At 40.6% G+C, this 19,621-nt stretch overlaps 3 protein-coding genes and 1 long non-coding RNA gene across 5 annotated transcripts; 1 reads left to right on the top strand and 3 right to left on the bottom strand.

Annotated features, from left to right (window-relative positions):
- Positions 1-194: 194 nt before the first annotated feature.
- On the bottom strand, positions 195-1,932 carry snrnp35 (small nuclear ribonucleoprotein 35 (U11/U12)). The gene has a single exon (XM_084942365.1). The coding sequence runs from the start codon at positions 1,750-1,752 to the stop codon at positions 1,045-1,047; it is 708 nt and encodes a 235-aa protein (XP_084798491.1). The 5' UTR covers positions 1,753-1,932; the 3' UTR covers positions 195-1,044.
- A 1,039-nt stretch (positions 1,933-2,971) lies between these two features.
- bud13 (BUD13 homolog) lies at positions 2,972-6,672 on the bottom strand. The gene is made up of 10 exons (XM_084942364.1): positions 6,500-6,672; positions 6,257-6,347; positions 5,734-5,818; positions 5,159-5,641; positions 4,644-4,948; positions 4,437-4,545; positions 4,130-4,268; positions 3,838-4,019; positions 3,605-3,686; positions 2,972-3,373 (listed from the first exon to the last, which is right to left on the bottom strand). Exons 1-10 carry the CDS (start codon positions 6,637-6,639, stop codon positions 3,280-3,282), a joined length of 1,710 nt encoding a protein of 569 aa, XP_084798490.1. The 5' UTR covers positions 6,640-6,672; the 3' UTR covers positions 2,972-3,279.
- Positions 6,673-12,044: 5,372 nt separating this feature from the next.
- LOC146379074 (uncharacterized) lies at positions 12,045-13,303 on the top strand. Its single transcript, XR_014801496.1, has 2 exons — positions 12,045-12,863; positions 12,982-13,303. It is a non-coding gene; the product is annotated as an uncharacterized LOC146379074 (long non-coding RNA).
- Positions 13,304-15,310: 2,007 nt separating this feature from the next.
- On the bottom strand, positions 15,311-17,049 carry LOC146379073 (thy-1 membrane glycoprotein). Of its 2 annotated transcripts, none has more exons than XM_084942362.1 (4): positions 16,912-17,049; positions 16,304-16,360; positions 15,868-16,194; positions 15,311-15,760 (listed from the first exon to the last, which is right to left on the bottom strand). In XM_084942362.1, the coding sequence occupies exons 2-4, from the start codon at positions 16,338-16,340 to the stop codon at positions 15,663-15,665; spliced, it is 462 nt and encodes a 153-aa protein (XP_084798488.1). In that variant the 5' UTR covers positions 16,341-16,360; positions 16,912-17,049; the 3' UTR covers positions 15,311-15,662. The 2 variants fall into 2 exon arrangements, with proteins under 2 accessions (XP_084798488.1, XP_084798487.1); XM_084942361.1 differs by having other exon boundaries at positions 16,304-16,383; positions 16,912-17,046.
- Between the last annotated feature and the right edge of the window lie 2,572 nt (positions 17,050-19,621).

The following is a 19,621-nucleotide window of genomic DNA, read 5'->3' as shown; positions in this document are numbered from 1 at the left end:
ATTCCTGAGTTGCATGTATATGGAAAAAGGAGTAAATGTGTTTGAATACTCTGAGTTTTCTTCCCTCAAGTATAAATCTTGCACAACACATCATTATCAACTCTGAAAACAGGGGTCACATGAGGCTAGAATGGAAAACTACCCAACTTGGGAAATCTTAAACATGTTGCAACACTTTGACAAACATTAACACCTTAGATTTCAAAACAATGCCGAATTTTATTGCTTATGATATAATCTGATTTACAATTTTTTAAAAAGAAATGGGGCTGACAACGTGCTCTTAAACTTATGCTTTCTTTTTTTTTTTTTTTTTTTTAAAAACTGCAAACTCATTTTACATTGTGAGTCACATATAGCCTTTGACCTTGAGTGGGCCGGACCAGCGAAACTTCCCTTTCTGTCAGTGAAAAGAAGTTTAACTACACATTTAATCCCTGGAATATCTTAATATCAGAAAAAGAAATGCAGTTTTGTTTGTCTCAGTTTATCTACATGATAAACTACATGCTGTAGTAAATGGGAAAAAAGTCTGTTGGAACTTAAATTGTAAGAAATAAAATTTGAATTGTATATGTGGGGTAATAATATTTATGATAACTGTATAAAAATACAGTTTTGATTTCCCAAAGCAATCCAATTGGACTCTTAAGCAGTAATTCTGGCTCCTGGCGCTCATGTTTGACATCCGGAATGTAAGCCTCATTTGGCTGGACACCATCCGTATTGTAATTTTTTCGCTCGAATAAAGAGTTGTAAAAAACAACAACAAAACACAACAACCCTACTTTGTCATTCCTGCAACCCTGCACGAATGACAAAGTAAGACTTCCCTGAGAAGAACTGAATATGAGAGCCACAGGCAGAGTCCTGATTACCATACAGTACAATCTGAAGAATATCAGCATACAAAAAAAAAAGTAACCTTTCACACAAACAGTTATCCAAGTCACACACTCATTCACTGTCCTCCTTTGAAAGCCTTCAGCTGTGCTTTGAACCATCCGTCAGTCTTGCAGTACCGCTGAAGTGCAGCCACATGCTTCATCTCCGGTCCCGGTGCCTGCTCCTGTCTCCGTGCCTGCGGTCATCCCACTCTCGGCCTCTGTCCCGGTCATCTCTCCTTCCTCTGTTGCCCCACTCTGCTGTTCTGTGTCGGTCCCGATCCTCTCTGGCTCTCCCGCCTGGTCTGTCCCACTCCCTCCCTCCACCAACACCACCTCCTCGTTCCTGCACCGGGTCTACCCCGAGATTGATGGGTTTACGGAAAGGCCTGTCCCTGCCGCCGAACCGCAGCTGTCCGGATTCCTTTTTCCCTCCAAGCCCGCCGCCGAGCCGCCGCGGCACCCATCCTTTAAGAGTCCTCTCTTGCTCAAAATCCACGAACACTTCATGCTGGTCGACCACCAGCTTGTTGGCGTCCCGGCGGGCCCGGACCACAGACCGCTCCTCTTTGTACTCAATGAAGGCATATCCTTTGGAGAAACCCGTGACGATGTCCCGGACCAGCCGGAGCCGCTGGATGTCTCCGTACTTAGAGAACACTTTGTGTAGTTTATCTTCGGTTGTCTGTGGGTTCAAGCGGGACACAAAAAGCGTGAGCAGTGGGTCTCCAACGACGCCTTTGTTGGGCTTGTACCGGGCACCCATGGCCCTCCAGACCGCTCGATCATGGGGCTCCACGTCCGTGCCGTCGATGCTACCAGCTTTCAGCGGGTCGTACACCTTCGCTATCGGACTCCAGTCAGCCATTTTAAACTAGAACGATGGCACGGGAGACTGACGCGGTTTACAAACAGTTTTCAGGGCTAATGTTTCTCTGCATTAGTCGCTAATTACCCGTGAAACCATACCAGTACCGCTGAATGTTTTCACTCTTCCAAGTGCATCAACAAAAACATTCCGTAATGAAACGGGGTCCAGTGTGTCACATTTTAAAGTCCCCCCACTCCCCCAACTAAGGATACTAGAGTTCCGCGGTGCTAAGATACTTAGACCAACTTAAAACACAATTAAAAATAGATAACGCAGATTAATTATAGCATCAGTCGACACATTTGCAAATATGAAGTAAGGCTTTTTATTATTATTATTAATAATAAATAATACTTTTTATAAAAATAAAAAGTTTATAAATAAAACTTTTTATTCATTGCACAATACTGTGTCACTTTTTTATAATTTTATATAATTACACCATAATCAATAGCATAGATAGTGACAGATTAAAGGCAATAGCATTGTTGTGTTATTAAGCCATTGGTCTAGCATGTGCAACCAGGACACCGATTCCTTGATTCTACAAATCATTCTTCCATAATTGTTTTTGATGGTGCTGGTGGGAACTGCCTTAAAACTTTTACAGATGTTAGACTGCCATTTTAAATCTGGTGACTGTGAAGATTATAATATATGTAAGAATTAAATAATTTTTATGCTAATCAAATTATTCAATGACATTCTGATGCTCTACAGATGGCTGGTTGGTTGGATTGATTCGGCACAAGATGAATCAGACATTGCTAGAAAAAACATTAGAGCCCAACCTGATTCCCTCACTGCGAGAGTCACATCATCCTGTCAGTGTATGCATTCCCTGATTAATATGGCAAGGAATGACTTATCTGAATGCCGCTTTTTTCCCCATCTCTGTAGGCCAATCTTTTTAGCTACACCACAGAACTCTCAAATGTGCATTTATCTTGTACACAAAAGCCACACCATACCATCAACAGTCAGCTGTGGACACTCTCTTTCAGCATTTGGTTGCTGTGCACTACGTTTCATGTGGAGTCATGAGGGACATGTCTCTCTTTCTATGTCCAGGACCAAAATATGTTGGTTGTAACAAGCAGTTATTTGAGTTACTGTTGCCTAATAAAATGGGTGGTAAGTGTATAAAATTATCTAAAAAGATTGAATGTTGATGCTATCTAAGTTACAGGTGCCTGAACACTCTTGGGACAATGCATTACAAAAACATTCTTTAATAAAACACTGAAACCACAACAGCTTCTGCTCCACGGTGAATAACGTCTTACAAAAATTGTGAACATGCTTCACTTCATTTTTCTGTACAGTTCCATCTGATACACATGGTACAGTATCAAAAGGGTTTGGAAAGGTGAAACAAATTATTCTATGTAGTTTATTTAAAAAATAACTTTTGCTGCGTAGATGCATCTAGTCTTGTTGTTTTAACAGCATAAAAATTATACATAAAGGTTGAGCAGGTGTGCTCTTTAGCTCTGCTCCAGATTCATCATTTTCTGAAAGCCTTTACATATCCTCCACACTCCATTTATAGGCCGCTTCCTGCACAGCCTTTTTATCTGCCATCCTCTGGTAGCGTTTCTGTTCAAAACCATTTGACCTGCAAGACACAAATAAAATAACCCTATTAATTATGATACGCAACCTAAAAGGCCAAAGACAATCCATTCAATTAGGCGCAAATTTAATATAGACGTGGAAAAATATGATCACAATTGCTTTACCATTAATGTGCAAAATGACAAACTGATGTGTGTATTAAAAACATTCAATATTAAACTACAAATCTGTCCTCAACAGTTTTCCTCTATCACCGATGCACAAACTCTACCTGTCAACTCCATCCCAGCGGTACCCCGGTGGAATATTGAACCGGTTTGGAGGTGGAGCAGGGCCTTTATATCGAGGTTTCTCTACAAAAAATCAAAACAAACATACAAATAAATAAAAATACAAACAGTAGCAAAAACAAAACTGCTGCTATTTAAAAGCTTCTTACAAGGATTGACCTGGTGAAATAAAATAAAGTCATAAATAAAGTAAAACATATGTAATGTTAAACACCTTGTGTTTTTGTGCCACGGTCCTTTTTACGCCTGAGCATTGCAGCCATAGGATCGCCTTCTCTTTCCTGTTCTCTCAACATGCGGTCAAGATCCTCATCGTCACGGTGACGTGCCAGTGGCTTCTGGGCTTCGTGCAGCGCGTCCTCAAGTTTCTGCTGATGCATCTGGCTCTGTGCCAACCTATACATACATTTTAACATAAACCATTGAACCACATGATGCTTTTATAATTTTTTTATGTGGATATAATCACATAAACTGTGATATTTGAAATGATCATGCACATTTACCCTTTTCCCCACTGAGCGTATTTTTCGTCTCTTGCCGCTTTTTCACCAGCTTTCTTTTTCTGTTCATCTCTCTCTGAATCCAGATCCCTCCTTTTGCCACTTTTGTCTCTGAAAATCGTCTGAGCATTACGCGATTCATCTGGTCATAGGGGATGAATGGGTAAGTATGTAGAAACTTCATTATTTAATTTTAGGACTAAATAAAATACGACAATATAGATGACAAGCTGAAATGAGATGCAAAGCTGTATGAAGCTCTTCCATCAATGGGTGTAAAAATATCTTAAGAGAGAAAAGTTGAGGAAACCTTCAAGTGGCTGATTGTGTTTTTCTCTGCGTCTGTTCTCCTCTTGCTCTTTCCTTAAAACGTCCACAGAAACCAGGCCTGCCTTTCCACCAGATAGCATCCTATGGCCCTGGTTATAAAAAAAAAAAAAAGACAATGAAAAAAAAGAAAGAAATTTGAGCTAAATCAGATTTTACATTACTGTTTGTTCCAACACAATCTGCTTACCTGTGACTGGCCTGGCCTACGAGGTGGTGACAAATCTCCATCCGAGTCCCTTCCACTCGGTGGCCGCACCCTGGGTGGAGACTGGTCAGAGTCTGAGCCCCGTTTAGTTTTTGAGGGCCTCCTTGGGGGAGATTGGTCGGAGTCTGAGGTGCTTCCCTTCAGGGGCCTTTTCCTCGGGGGAGACGGATCCGAGTCTGAATCATGTCTATTCTGACCCTTCTTAGCCACCGCTGACCGATGAGGATCCGGTGAGCGTTTTTTACTTAACAAGGATGAGCTGAGCTTGCTTTTGTTGGAGGCTGAATCTGACAAAGACACAGTTAATTTGTTAATTTTCATTTTGTAATGCCTTTTGAACAAAAAATAAAGATTTATTATTAGATCAAGGTCTTTAAAATCTTTAATCTCTTTAAAATAAATTTCCATTCAAAACTCATGTTAAATGGGTCTCTGCTTTTTACTTTTATTCATATGCCACACCAGATTCCACTTTACAATTTAAATGGATCACTCACCTTTACTTTGCATTTTTTCTGACTTTCCTGAACACTGTCTCGGTGGTGACAAGTCTGGGGAGTCATGGCGTCTTCTCCTGGGAGGAGAGACATCCGGAGAGTTGTGACGTCTAGTCCTGGGAGGAGAGACATACGGAGAGTCATGACGTCTTCTCCTGGGAGGAGAGACATCAAGAGAGTCATGACGTCTTCTCCTGGGAGGAGAGACATCAGGAGAGTCGTGACGTCTTGTCCTGTGAGGAGAGACATCCGGAGAGTACTTCCGACTTCTCTTTGGTGGAGAGATGTCTGGAGAGTCATGCCGACGTCTCCTCGGAGGTGAGACATCTGGAGAGTCATGCCGGGTCTTTTTGACAGGAGAATCCCGTCCTCTTCTCTTTGAAGACAACTCGGGTGAGTCATGTCGACCTCTGCTTAATGAGCCAGCCTCTGTATTTTGATGTTCTTTTCCATTTCCTTCCTCTGTGTCATCATTTTGATCCACTTTTAGGAGAGGAAGTAAAACTATAGTAAACAACAGTCTTAACTTAATATTGCACAAATCCCCCCCCCTACTTCTGTGACTTCTTATTTACCTCCAATTACTTTCCATCTGTTGCTGGTCCTAAAAACTTCCATCTGTTTCACTTCCTCAGGTCGATCATCAATCACCTCAGCAATCTGAACAGTTAACAAAAGATTAAGTTTTAAAACAGAACTTGTTGACATAACAAAATTACCCAAACTACAAGCATACCCATTTAATACAATAGATTAGATTTCAGCATTAAGTAAATGGCCTGTATTTGTATAGCGCTTTACTTAGTCCCTAAGGACCCCAAAGCGCTTTATGCGTTCAGTCATCCACCCATTCACACACACTGGTGATGACAAGCTAAATTGTAGCCACAGCCGCCCTGGGGCGCACTGACAGAGGCGAGGCTGCCGGACACTGGCGCCACCGGGCCCTCTGACCAGTAGTGTTCCAAATCATCAGGCGCATTTTTATTGTTTAAAAGAACCCCTCATATACAGGAGCGCATATAGCATATGTTTCCGTAATCATTTCAACTGAATGAATGGACAGGTTAGCCAGGTAGCTAGCTAACGTCATCTTACCACTGGAGCTTCTTCTTCATCCTCTTCCTCAATCTCCGTCTGCTGTGTGACCATCTGTTTCCAATCTATGTCATCGTCCACTATTTTAAGTCTTGAATCAAAGAAGTAAACACGAGTAAGTTATTACATTAGGCAGTGAGGAAAACAGCGCTGCACAACAACAGAGTCGTTAACTAGCTTAACGGCTAACAAATACAGCTAAATCTGCGGCAAAAGTCGACTAAACCTTCCACACCGGCTCACCCCTTCTCGGGAACCTTACGCCGCTTCTTTTTTGCCTTTTCTTTAGATTTCAGGGAATCATCGTCGGCTGATAAATAACGTTTTAGGTACTCAGCCTTAGAGAGTTCCTGTCCTTTCTTACTGCCTGTGGAAGCAGCCATCAGTGTGTTGTCGGAAACTACGGGTGGCGCTGAGGTTCAAGAATGCCAGTTCGGATAGAGGACGCAAAGGATAGACTGAGATTGAGGCAGGCAAGCAAGCATGCCTAAATTGTAAACAATAATATTATTAATAAATTCGAAATAAGGGTAGTGTAGTTAGCAAATATAATAATGCAAATAAATTAATACAAATAAATCATGAAAGGGTTTTGAGGAATTTACCATTGTTAAATCCAATTTCACTCCAGGTGCAGTGCTGTGAAAGTATTTGTGTGAAGGGGGAATTAAACCTATCCAAACTTACCTGTCCCAGTGTAAAACAGTAATTGCCCTGTTGTTAAATCATTAATTAATTTACTAATATGGGGTTAACTGTGATAAACCACATTTTTTGCTGAGGTGCAAAAACAAGAGTGAAATAAGTGAACACCAACTGTGTAGTTATATAGTTTTAATTGATATCAGTAAGAGGAAGTTAAACTATCACCAAAAAATTGTCAGTCATGTGTTGGTATTGTTTCTACGTCATCAAAACAATGTTGGTCCAGGATTACTGACACTTACTGACACCATCACTTTATCAATGCTGGTCATCATGCCCTTTTGCTGCTAAAGTATTTATACCTACTTTTCTATACCTATACTCCATACTGGTACCCAGGTTGTTGCACTCTATTTATTTGTATTACTTTTGTATTCTGTTTTTTAAATCTGTTTTTTTTTAAAAATTCTGTTTCTTCATTATTCTGTTTCTTTTCGCTCTGGGACTGTGTGTACGTAATTTTCGTTCCACCTCATGTAAACATGTGATGCAAATGACAATAAAGCTTCCTTGAATCCTTGAATCAGCATTGCGACTGACCTGTGGCAAACCAATGTTAGTAAACTGTAAACTAATCTGGCTAAACTAAATAGCAAACCTAACTTGAAAATGTATTTACTATATTCTATAAATTAATAAAGAAAAAAATTATACTGACCATTTGTTCTAGGAGAGAGTTTTATATAAACAAGCACATATTTGAAGACATTGCAACGTTATGACATCACAACAAAATGATTGGTCAGTACCAATGTTGATCCTGGACCAGCATTATTATACGGATGCAACACCAACACAAGGACATCAGATGCACTGTCACCCATCATGAAAAAAAACATGCCAGAGTCATGCCATGGCCTCAACATAAAAGACAATACCTCTTACAAATACCTCTGTCATGAGAGTGATAAACACACAGTGCAGCATTATAGATTATAGATTAAGTTACTAAGCTGCTGATCTTTTGTCTTGATGCATGCTCAGTTATCCAGGTAATGAAATCCCAAAAAGTGGATTCTGTTCATTTGGATGTAACGTTTTGAGTGGGAGAAACATTTCGTCACTCATCCAAGTGACTTCTTCAGTCTCAACTGACTGCAGGTTTCCTCAATCTTAAAAACCGTACTTTTGCAGAATTACTAAAACTAGCACCACTGGCAAACAGTGGGCTGTGAGGTAGTTTCTTGATCATTAACCATTTATGACTGTCACTGCTCAGTGACAGAAATACGTATGAGCCCCTGAAACAAGCCCAGGAAATGGTAACAGGAAGAGGGTGATAGATTGTCTGAAGCAGTTAGAACAAGACAATACAAGTGAACGGACCTCATACCACAGGCTATACCCAGGGACAGTCTATATTGTGTACCTTTAGGACCAATTGTCTGTATAATCAACTCGGTCACCTATAACACCTTAAAGTTTCTGGCTTTGATCCTCAACCCGTTGGTAGGCAACTCTAAACACTACATCCAGAACAGTTACTTTCGGTCATTGTGCAAGGGTACTGTTTATTCATGTTACAGCAACTCATGAGTGAATGAACATGGTGCAATAAAAGTACTTTTAAAAGTACATTTTTCCAAACACTTACATGTACTTAAATTTACTTGAGTAGGGTTAGGGGTTACCACTTCAGCATGCAGTGAAATTCTATACTCTTGCTAATAACCTACTAATTTTATTCAGGCGTGTTGCAACAGGGACACATGGAAAAGTTTCCGGACACCGGTCCTCGAGGACTGGAGTTTGAGACCCCTGCTCTAGTCTAACCTCCCTGGTACCTGTCCTAGCCTGTGTAACACAGGCTTCCTCCCACCCGTAGGGTTGCAGCAATATCTAATGCTTGCATCACCTTTTCCCCTTAAATTGTGTCAAATTTGTAAGGAAAATGTGGGTTGAGCACCAGAGTTGAGTATGTGGGTTGCGGCTAGAGATGGACCGATCCGATATTACGTATCGGTATCGGTCCGATACTGACCCAAATTACTGGATCGGATATCGGCGAGAAATAAAAAATGTAATCCGATCCATTAAATATCAAAAAAGCACCTCACAAAACTTGCTACACAGCGTAACTCGGCTCATAACCTAGCACGTTGCAGCAGTATGCATCACGTGATAGAGCGGCTGTGTGTATTTGTAGCTTCGCTACCAAACCAGCATTTCATCTCCGAGGAAGTTATCCCAGAGAGAAGTAAAGCAAGTGTGTAAGTTCATCTCTGAATGTTTGTAAAGCATTTTAGCGTTAAGCTTAACAACAGATATATGGAGCGACTGCCTCTCTCTCTCTCTCCTGCTGCTACTTCAATCGTGAAACTGCTTAATGGTCAGCTGATCGGCTTTTCTGTCGCGAGTCCGTCTCTCTTCTTAGTTTTTGGCCCACTTCTCACCAGAAAGAGGAAACCAGCGGTTGAACAACAGCAGCACTATTAAGCTTGATAAGCTGTTGTTAGAATTTATTTAATATTACTTTCTACACCAGGATCTTTTTCTACGTAGCTGGTAACTGTGCAGGGGCGGATCTAGCAAAGTTTAGCCCGGGGGGCCGATAGGGCATGAACAGGGAAAAGGGGGCACAAAGACATACTTTTCTTTCTTATTCTCATTTAAAATGTCTCGCTTTTAATAAATAATTATCTGAATCTTACACCCAAAGTTTTAATCTGATGTAAAATATATAGTAGTCCATTACTGTATATAGTAACTGTTAAGTCTAATATACCCTAGTAAGCTATACTACTTTTTCCTTTGGGAAGATACCATCTGTGCAGTCTGCAATTCTGTTGAAGAAAGATGTTGAATCTATTTAATTATTCTTGAAAAAGAATTTATTTCTGTGCATTTTTCCCCCTGCATCAAATTAAATTTGATTACATCGATTAAGCATCATGAGGTGGAGGGTGGTTCCCTATTTTTTTTTGCTGGGAGTTTGCAACCCTATTAGTTAGGTTGCTTAATATTTCTGCTAAGTACTCTTTAAAATACCAGAATAGGGAGGATGGAGTAGGTTTAAGTTTATTAGATTGATTGGTTTTGCTGAACTATGAAATATTTTGGGCGCAGTGTATTTTTTACATACAGGTATAACAGAATAGCTTTAGTGTTGTTATTTATTTAAACTTGAGTGTAAACTTATACAAAATGCAGCAAGATATTAAAAAAACGTTTTATTGATTAAAAAATACACTATATCGGATTCATATCGGTATCGGCAGATATCCAAATTTATGATATCGGTATCGGTATCGGACATAAAAAAGTGGTATCGTGCCATCTCTAATATGTACTAAACAATCTTGAGCCCATGTAAAATATATGCCTATATTAACTTAACATAACCCATTTGGGGCCCACATAGACATGTTTTCAGGGTCTGACTTGCATTTGCCCATGTCTGACCCATATAGTTTGACCAGGTGGGCCCCACCTATGTCATCAGTACTAAAAAAATATATACTGATTACCTAACTTTGCCCCACCTGGGGCACACAGCAAAAGCTTTTCTTTAAATGTCTGTGTTTGCCCATGTCTAACCCAGGTGAAAAACCCAAGTGGGTCCTACATGTGTTTCCCATTTTGAACCAAGTGAAGTGTTTCCCATGTTTGACCCAGCCAGGACCTACTATATGTTTCCACTTGGTTTTGCCCATATGGCTTTAATGTGAGAAACCCAAGTGGGTCCCATATATACTAAACAATCTTGAGCCCACGTAAAATATATGCCCATATTAACTTAACATAAACCATATGGGGCCCACATAGACATGTTTTCAGGGTCTGACTTGGTTTTGCCCATGTGCGACCCATATAGTTTGACCAGGTGGGCCCCACCTGTGTCATCAGTACTAAAATATATACTGATTACCTCACTTTGCCCCACCTGGGGCCCACATAGACATGTTTTCAGGGTCTGACTTGTATTTGCCCATGTGTGACCCATATAGTTTGACCAGGTGGGCCCCACCTGTGTCATCGATACTAAAACATATATTGATTACCTCACTTTGCCCCACCTGGGGCACACAGCAAAAGCTTTTCTTTAAATGACTGTTTGCCCATGTCTATCCCCGGTGGAAAACCCAAGTGGGTCCTACATGTGTTTCCCATTTTGGACCAAGTTAAGTGTTTCCCATGTTTGACACAGCTAGGACCTACTAAAAGTGCCCACTTGGGATCGCCCATATGGGTTTAATGTGAAAAACCCAAGTAGGCCCCATACAAAAAGCCCAGTTTGAGCCCATGCCCACATGGTACCCATCCAGCCTGAGCAAAAACCAGGTGGGGCCCATATATACATGTTGGCTGGGAATTGGTGGAGAAATATCAGTTAACACTTCGCAGCGTTCCTCACAGCATTCACTTGGCTTACTCTACATTTACATCGTGTTTTTAAAAAGCTTGCTAAAACATTTTCAGACAATTTTAAACGACTTTCGACAGTCTGAAAGTTTTAAACCAGTCAGCTTAAAAGTTTGACAACTGTACCGACCAGTTTCCTCCAGACTGTTTTCATAGATCAAATGGAGACAGGAGACGGACAGCATAACGACCCCATTCGAAGTAAGAGCGTGATTTCTCTTTTCAGTTTTCAGATGGATTATCTGACAGTTTGTTACTACACATAACAATTTCCAAAGTTTTAAGGCCTCAGTCATACAAGCCCAGAGGCTGGTTTGTGACCCCTGAAAACCTCCGTGTGGTACGGTGTATTTCCTGGTGCACTGGGAATACACATATTTCTCTTTTAATCCACTTTGCAAAGAGTTGCTTTGCAAAGTGGATTATTTAGACTTTGCATTACATATTATATATAATTATAACAAAATCCTACTTAATTAGTTTAATAGTGCATTACTACAGTGAGGGCTGAGGAAAACATTGAAATAGTGACATTTATAAGCTGCTGCTCATCGACTAAAGCCTTTTTTTAAATTGAAGGAGCAGTCACACTATAATAATTTTAATGTATGCATGTTTGTATGTTCCCTGTGTAGTTGCACAAATTGGATTTTGTGGACAGTTTTGGCATCATATGAATGATAACAATAAAATATTTCTCTATTTATTGTTGTAGGGGTACCAATCCCCCAGCTGCTTCTTTTACTGGAGCAACATGAAGAAATCAATGCAATTCGCCCGATGATCCGCTGGCTGCAAGTTGGTCTTTCACGTGGTGTCTTGACAGAAGTAAGCCTCCTTGTTTTGAGTCAAGTGATTCTTCAAGTGCCGCAAGATGAAATTGACGACAATCTTCCTAACAACGAAGAAGTTCTTGCAGGAGGAATTGAAATTAATCCACCACAGAAGAAGGACCCTGGGAAAATATCATAGCAGAGATTCCAGCAGAAGAAATTGAATTAAACCCGGCCCAGCAAGCGGTAGATCCGATAGTGGAAGAAATGAGATGGTTCTGGGAAGACAAAGGGTCTGATAGTGACAACGAAAGTGTCCCTGAAAATGACAATGATGACAGTGACCCTGATAACAGTGACAATGAAGACTCAGACAGTGGACAGGCTGCCCCTGTGTTATTGCCCCCCAGCCCAGTACCGGGGGGTTCCAGGAGGAGACCAAGGGAAGAGGAGGATGATGAAGAGGAAGATGGGAGAGACAGAAAACATTTCAAATTCTGAATTTTGCTGCTGGACACTCAGCATTGCACCCCATCTTCCAATCCCAGTGTCCGACATGTAACTCCTAAGAGACTGAATCTTGGCTGGTCTCCTCTGACCCACTGATTTAATTCCCTGCCACCAGGGACCTTTTTACCCGTGGCACAATATGATTGTGCATACAAATGGATTAGCTTTTCAATACTACCCAAGAACGAGGACGGCTCACACAGGAGCCGACACTGAACTCATCAGTGTCAATCAAACTCATCAGCAACCAGCTTCAGGTATGTTGCTTTGACTGATCATTATACCTTACAGTGATATCACTTGTGATGTAATAACTTGTTTCAGACTGATTCACTGTTTATTAGAATATAATATACATTCTGTTTCTTTCTCCAGAGGAGCTTGAATCCGATAAAAGCAGCAGGGACAAATCCAGGAAACAAATGGTTAGACGGATAGAGTGAACGGGTGCACCGTGCACAAAGTTTTGGACCTCATCACAGCGCCAGTTTAAGATGGGGTTTTGGTCCACTCATCTGGTCTGGATTCTGCTGACTTCATTGAAGGGATAGATCCTTGCCATGAAATGCAGGGATGTATTCATAAAATATAGTTTGAGTTAGAGTTAATGGCACCAAATGGGATTTAATAGAATGAATGAAAAACTGATGTGTGTATTAAAAACATTGAATATTAAACTGCAAATCTGTCCTCAGTAGTTTTCCTCTGACACCGATGCATAAACTCTACCGGTCAACTCCGTCCCAGCGGTACCCCAGTGGAATATTGAGATGGTTTTGGAGCTGGAGCAGGGCCTTTATACCGATGTATTTTGTGGAAGTAGAAGTGTGTTTCCCTAGATCAGGGGTGTCCAACTCCAGGCCTCAAGGACCGGCACTCGAGGCCTGGAGTTGCCTACACCATTCCCTGAGCATCTAGAGCAGGGGTGTCAACACACTTGAGTCAGATGATTAGTTCATTCCCAGGCCTCTGGAGAACTTCAAGACATGTTGGAGAGGTAATTTAGCCATTTGAATCAGCTGTGTTGGATCAAGGACACATCTAAAACCTGCAGGACACCGGAACTTGAGGCCTGGAGTTGCCTATCCTGACATAAACCAAACAGCCAACAAATGGTATCCACTACCTCAGGGGTAGGCAACTCCTGGCCTCGAGTGCCGGTGTCCTGCAGGTTTTAGATCGCACCCTGGGTTAACACACCTGAATCAAATGATTAGTTCATTACCAGGCCTCTGGAGAACTTCAAGAAATGCTGAGGAGTCATTTAGCCCTTTAAATCAGCTGTGATGGATCATGGACACATCTAAAACCTCCAGGACACTGGCACTCGAGGCCTGGAGTTGCCTACCCCTGCACTACCTGAACAAGCACGCCATCTTGTGGCCTCTTTCTGTCACTATATCTCCTTCAAAGCTTTGAAGTCTGAATTAGGAAAAAGCCCAATTTTATCTGCTTTGGTGTAGAAAGCAATGAAACATTTTCCAATACTCTAAAACATTAAATGCATGTTTTTAAGATAATGATTTTACACATTTCTCCATGGATTTATATAGCTTTGTCAGACAAAGTTAATCCGAAGTCATGCCCTTTAATTCATAAAAGCGCATTACAAACATAAAGTTACATAAAATGTGACTCAGGGAATTCACAAAAAATAGAAACAAACAAACAAACAAAACCCCAACATAACAATAACAGGATCGCCAAATGTATACTGCAGTTGAAGCACAGTACTGAACACCAATAAATAGTATCAATAAATAAATAGTAACAGCTTACAATAACAGTGGCAAAACAGATCAAACAGAAAGGTTCTGTTCTGTTGATTTTAAATCACTACAGTATGAAGCAGAGCTCACATTACCTGGAAGGGCGTTCCAGAAAAGTGGAGCATAAAATTCAAATGTAACTTCTGTATGTTTAGTCTTGACTCTTGGAGCAGAAAGTAAACATTTTGCAAGTGATCTGAGAACAGTTCGGGGTAGCAGCTATTGTTAAGAGATTGGTGGTTGAAAGAGGAGTGAAAGAAGCCATGTATGTCCACTGTGAGCGACCATCTTTTAACAGAGGCGGTGGTTTACGACACCGTCTGCCATCTATAATCCAGTGTTGAGATCCCTTCCCAGACGCCTTAACGCCCACTCACATCCTGGGCCATCTGACCTCAGGAAATCACATGATAGGGTGGGGCTAGGTTTCACAATGAGCTCACCCGAAACCTTGGCTGATTGTGACCCACACCCGTTTTCACACCTTGGCTCATGTGATTAGGTAGAGGATCATTAGGGGGTCCATTGTCCCTCTCGGTGGGTTACTCCCGCAGCTCTTAAATCTGGGACTCTCCACCATTGGACCCTAGAACTGAAGAAGCTTCTCGGATGAGAGGTGAAATGTCTTCAAGCAACTTAAAGAAGTCCAGACGCTTTTCTTTCCAAGCTCCTTAGAGTAAAAAGACAAGCTTCTTATGAATCCTTAGCTTTTTCTTTTAGGAGTCTTTAAAGACACCACTTGAGTTTTTTTTTCTTTTTAAATCATGCCAAGACATGACCCCTTTAAATCATTATTTAGTGTCAAGATGAAGATAAGACTGATTTTATAATTATAAACAACCCCCCACCCCACCCCCACACACACATGTTCCATTTTCTTCATCTCAAACTCTCTATCTCAGTCCAGTGAGCTCTGAATTCACAGCAAATTAGAATCAGGTTTTAAGTTGTATCTTTATTGAAAACACAGGAAACAAATGCAGCATCTTCCAAAGTAATATTTACCCACATACCCAGAGTACAGCTGTGTTTATGCATACAAATAGCAAATCACTAAATATTTATGTTGAACCATATCTGAGTAATCATTATTACTGGAAACATTCCAATATTGTTTCAGTGCTTCTTGGAAGAAAAGATTAGACAGAGAGAGACGGTTACATCTGTGCAGCATGTTGTTCAGCGTTTTTTATGCAAGGGATGTTTGTGGACGTAGACAAAAAGCAGAGATGGGTTAGATGTGTGTGCTCGTGCACTAGCCTGTATGTTTTCTGTAAAATAGCTTTCTTAGCTGTGTGTATGATAGAAGAAAAGCAGCAGGTAGACCATCCATGACCAGGAGTTCTTCAGAAGCAGGCTTACAGCTGAGCAGCTGAGAATATTATCTGCCAAAGAAGAAAAGTGGGTTCACACAGACCTCTTAATATTTGTCTTCCCCTCATGCCCACTGCTTCAGATCCACCCATACATGCGCACTTGCCAGTACACTTACCCTTCTGAACAGTGATGTTTGCACCCTGCCCAGATATTTTGCACAGGAAGGTGGTGTTGTCTGAGAGTTTATCTCTGAAGTCTGACAGCGTCATTCTGTAGCCGACGGGCTCCAGCTCCTCCACTCTGCTTTTGTCTTTGAACTCCTTATTTGCTGAATCACCGGACACATTGGTGTTAATGGTCTCCTGCCTGGGTCCGATAGACCACGAGAACTGATAGGTGTTGATTTTATTAGGCTTGGGCTCGATCCGACAGTCTACTCTCAGTTCCTCATCATCTTCCACGCACACGGTCATAGGCTGAGATTTTACTGGAATGAGCATCACTGGGGCAAAAAACACAAAATCACATTCTTTGTGAAGCAGTTTCAAACCTAAGCATTCAAGTGCTTTTTTCCCTTCTCGACAGTAATATTTCCTAAAAATGTTTCTCACCTCCCAACACTCCATATACAAATAGAGACTTAAGCATGTTGAAAAAGTCCCATCCACCTTTAAAAAAAAAAAGAGGAAACCTGAGGACAAAGAAAGAAAGAGGAACACATAAATTGTAAACAAGCTTGCAGTGACGCATCAAATTGTATTATGATCTCTGTGGGTTGGGCTCTCTGGGTACATATGAGGTCAGATTGGGTGAGGTCATAACAATATTTCTAGTATGGATTTTGATTTAAAAAACAAAAACAAAACAAGGTTAAAATGCTCTGTCCTCTGCCTACATCCACAACTTGATCCACCTGTGGCAAAATCTAATGATGATGCAGAATAAAAAGAGGATGACACGGTTCTGGTTTTCCCTTGTTTGTTTAGCTAAACTGTTTCTCATGCCTTTCCAATTACATTGAAACACTTCATATTTATCATTATCACAAGCATTATCATTTTAATCTTAAAGGTTAAAGCCTGTTTATCTCTGCTCGCAGCTTTTGCCTGCTATCATCATCTGGGTATTTCCACAGTCTTGCTCATCTAGTGCCATCCAGTGACCCAGTCCTCACATATAGTCCCTGAAGGTGCAGATGAACAACTTCTTGGGGTCTTACCTCCTGCCAAGGCTGAATGATGCAGCAGCTTCTTCCTGCGTGGTCTCGTCTGGCTGTGGAGCTGCAGGAGGTCACCTCAATGTGCTGCACCGCAGAGCCCGACAAGTCTGAGAAGAGATGGAGCAGCACAGAAATGTGGAGGGAGAGTGGGAGGGATGATGGTTGAAGAGAGAGTGCTGATTCGTCTTTCTCCTCTGCAGTGCCTGACGAAGGACATCGGTGGGCAGGCTGTCTGTGCATGGAAAGGAAAAACTCAGTCATCATTTTTACCAGCACAGTGTGAGGACAGTGAGTCTCCTCTCCTCCTCCGGTCATCTCACTTTTCTGGTACATTCTGAGTCCTCTCCTCCTAATTTGTCCTTCATTTTGTTATCTTGTACTCTCTGTCTGATTTACTCTTCTGCAATATTAATGACTTTCAACATGATGAATAATTCTTTTAATGCGTTTTATGTAACACGAATATGACTATAACCTTACTGTACTGAACAGAGGTACGACACAAATTATTTTGCAGTATAGAGAGAACGAACACACACACACACACACACACACACAGAGGCTAGAAATTTCTAGCACCAGTTACAGTGACTCAGGGTCTCCATCCAGAGGCCAATTCAAGGAATTGCACAGACTGATGCAGATTTCATATAGATCGCGTCTAACGTGACTGTGCTGGGTTTCCTGTATATGGACTGATATAGAGACTGATTAGTGAAGGGCCCTGCTGGGCACGCTATATTAAATCGCCACAAAGTGGCTACAAAGAAATGTAAAACAACTGATATTAGACACATAATGTCATACAAAACACTGACAAAACACACAAAACAACAAAGAAAAGAGTAAAAATGATCCAAATGAAACAAAAAGTGATAAAAGTGGGACAAAAAAATAGGTGCAAATGACCACAAAGCTACAAAGATTTGTTACAGATACAGAATAACCGAAGTGAGACAAAAACTGTGATGCAAAATGAGCAGAGATGGAAAGCAATTAAAAGCAAGTAACAAAGTAACTACGAAGACATCAAACTAATATTAGAGTACAAAAATAAGTTTAAAGAGATGTAAAATGATCCCAAGGTTACACAAAACGTGAACAAATACACAATGTGAAACATAACTCTCTTTAAGTGTGGGTGTCCTCAGTCATTTACATGTTGGTTCCCATGTTCATTTAATCATCTGTGTACATATCAAATATCAAAAGTACTGTGTAAAAATGACAATATGGAAGCCATCTGCATCATCCACAGTCTGATATTTAGAGAGTAAAAACATAAGAAAGTATGCAAACTTCTAATATGAACATTTTTTTTTCAATACTTTTTTACTCTCTTCACCTGTTTTCATGATCACATGGGATTGTGCAGTTCCCAGGCTGTAAGAACACATCTGGACAGGTTGCTTGTTGCTCAGATGATAACACTGGCAGATTATTAAAATTCATACTATAGCTATAGTCCACTTACAACTGCATGAGCTGAAAGCATTGACCTCACAGAACAGTGCTGCCTCTTTCCCTTAAATTTTCAATTGCATTCTCAGTCTTGCTTCCTTATATGCTGTAATGTTGTAGATTCAATTTCGGGTGCCTTTCTGGAGCTGCCCTCTGCAGCAGTCACCCTGGACATACAGGCAAGGGTTTAATACTTCATTTTGTAATCATTTCACCGTGATGCAGACTCGTTCATACAATTAATGTTATCATTAAATAAAATTTGTTAAAATTAGTTTATGTCATTTTCTATAATGCAGGGATGGGTATTTCAGCATATTCACATATGACAGGAAACTATTGAGTCATTTAGTCTTTCACATTCTTGCCATGAATTACTAGGATTTAAAGCAGTTTATATTTTGATCTTGTCTGATATAATGCTGTGCAAAAGTCTTAAGCCACCCATCATTTATTTATTATTGCACAGTTTTAAAAAACTTCTTGAAGGACATTCAAAGCTTCTTTGGATGTTTGGTTCCTTTTGTCTTCTTCTCTGTCAAGATGATCCCACAAACTCTAGGAGTACTTTTGTACATGGATAATTCCACCAATTTTGACATGATATCCAACACTACAGGCTGTAATCCAGACTCAAACAATGACAGAGTCTTATGCTTTACAGATGGCTGCAGACATTCACTGTTGTACCTCCCTCCTGACCTCCTCAGTAACTACTGATGATGATTTAAACTGAGAGTTTCAAATTTGAATTAATCACTCAATAAGACCTGCTACCACTGATTTTCAGATAAGTCTTTGTGGAACTTAGCACACCTGTTTTTTCTCCCTGTTTCCCTTCTTTAAGAATTATTTCTTGACAGTTGCCTTAAGATCATTTCTGACGAGGCTTCAGTGAACAGAAAATGGATCTGCTTAAGGTCCAGATGCATCCAATTTGTAAGGACACGTTGCATGTTGAGATGTACCAAGTTTTTGGCTAATAGCTCGTCTAAACTTATTGATGTGAAAATACAATTTTGTGTCTGTTAAACTGTGATATCTTGGCATTTTCTTTGTAGACTTGACTAAAGAAATGAGAAACAAATGATGTGTTTTTGACAGACAGTTAGTAACAAAAGTTGGTTCTTTGCTAAGTTGTCTGTTATGTGTGGACACAACGCTGGTTCATCCCCTGAGTTAGGTGCTTTTGTATGGTTGAACGATTCATTTTACAGTACACAGACTGGATTAAAATGGGTGAAAAAGA

This window comes from Perissodus microlepis, chromosome 10 (assembly GCF_051167445.1).
Source record: "Perissodus microlepis isolate ML-2025 ecotype Zambia chromosome 10, ASM5116744v1, whole genome shotgun sequence".
Classification (NCBI taxonomy): domain Eukaryota; kingdom Metazoa; phylum Chordata; class Actinopteri; order Cichliformes; family Cichlidae; genus Perissodus; species Perissodus microlepis.
Note: the sequence above shows the minus strand (reverse complement) of the source record. Positions and strands in the feature narration are given on the sequence as shown.

What these genes read in the sequence shown, in the direction of transcription:
- snrnp35 (XM_084942365.1), bottom strand. Translation starts at nt 1,752, where the DNA reads ATGGCTGACTGGAGTCCGATAGCGAAGGTGTACGACCCGCTGAAAGCT.
- bud13 (XM_084942364.1), bottom strand. Translation starts at nt 6,639, where the DNA reads ATGGCTGCTTCCACAGGCAGTAAGAAAGGACAGGAACTCTCTAAGGCT. An exon ending in AGAAAAAATGCAAAGTAAAG is followed by an intron (nt 4,949 to 5,158) that starts GTGAGTGATCCA and finishes TGTCTTTGTCAG; the next exon opens with ATTCAGCCTCCAACAAAAGC. An exon ending in CCGTGGCACAAAAACACAAG is followed by an intron (nt 3,687 to 3,837) that starts GTGTTTAACATT and finishes GATTTTTTGTAG; the next exon opens with AGAAACCTCGATATAAAGGC.
- LOC146379073 (XM_084942362.1), bottom strand. Translation starts at nt 16,340, where the DNA reads ATGCTTAAGTCTCTATTTGTATATGGAGTGTTGGGAG. An exon ending in TGTATATGGAGTGTTGGGAG is followed by an intron (nt 16,195 to 16,303) that starts GTGAGAAACATT and finishes TTTTTGCCCCAG; the next exon opens with TGATGCTCATTCCAGTAAAA. An exon ending in AAACATCACTGTTCAGAAGG is followed by an intron (nt 15,761 to 15,867) that starts GTAAGTGTACTG and finishes CTTCTTTGGCAG; the next exon opens with ATAATATTCTCAGCTGCTCA.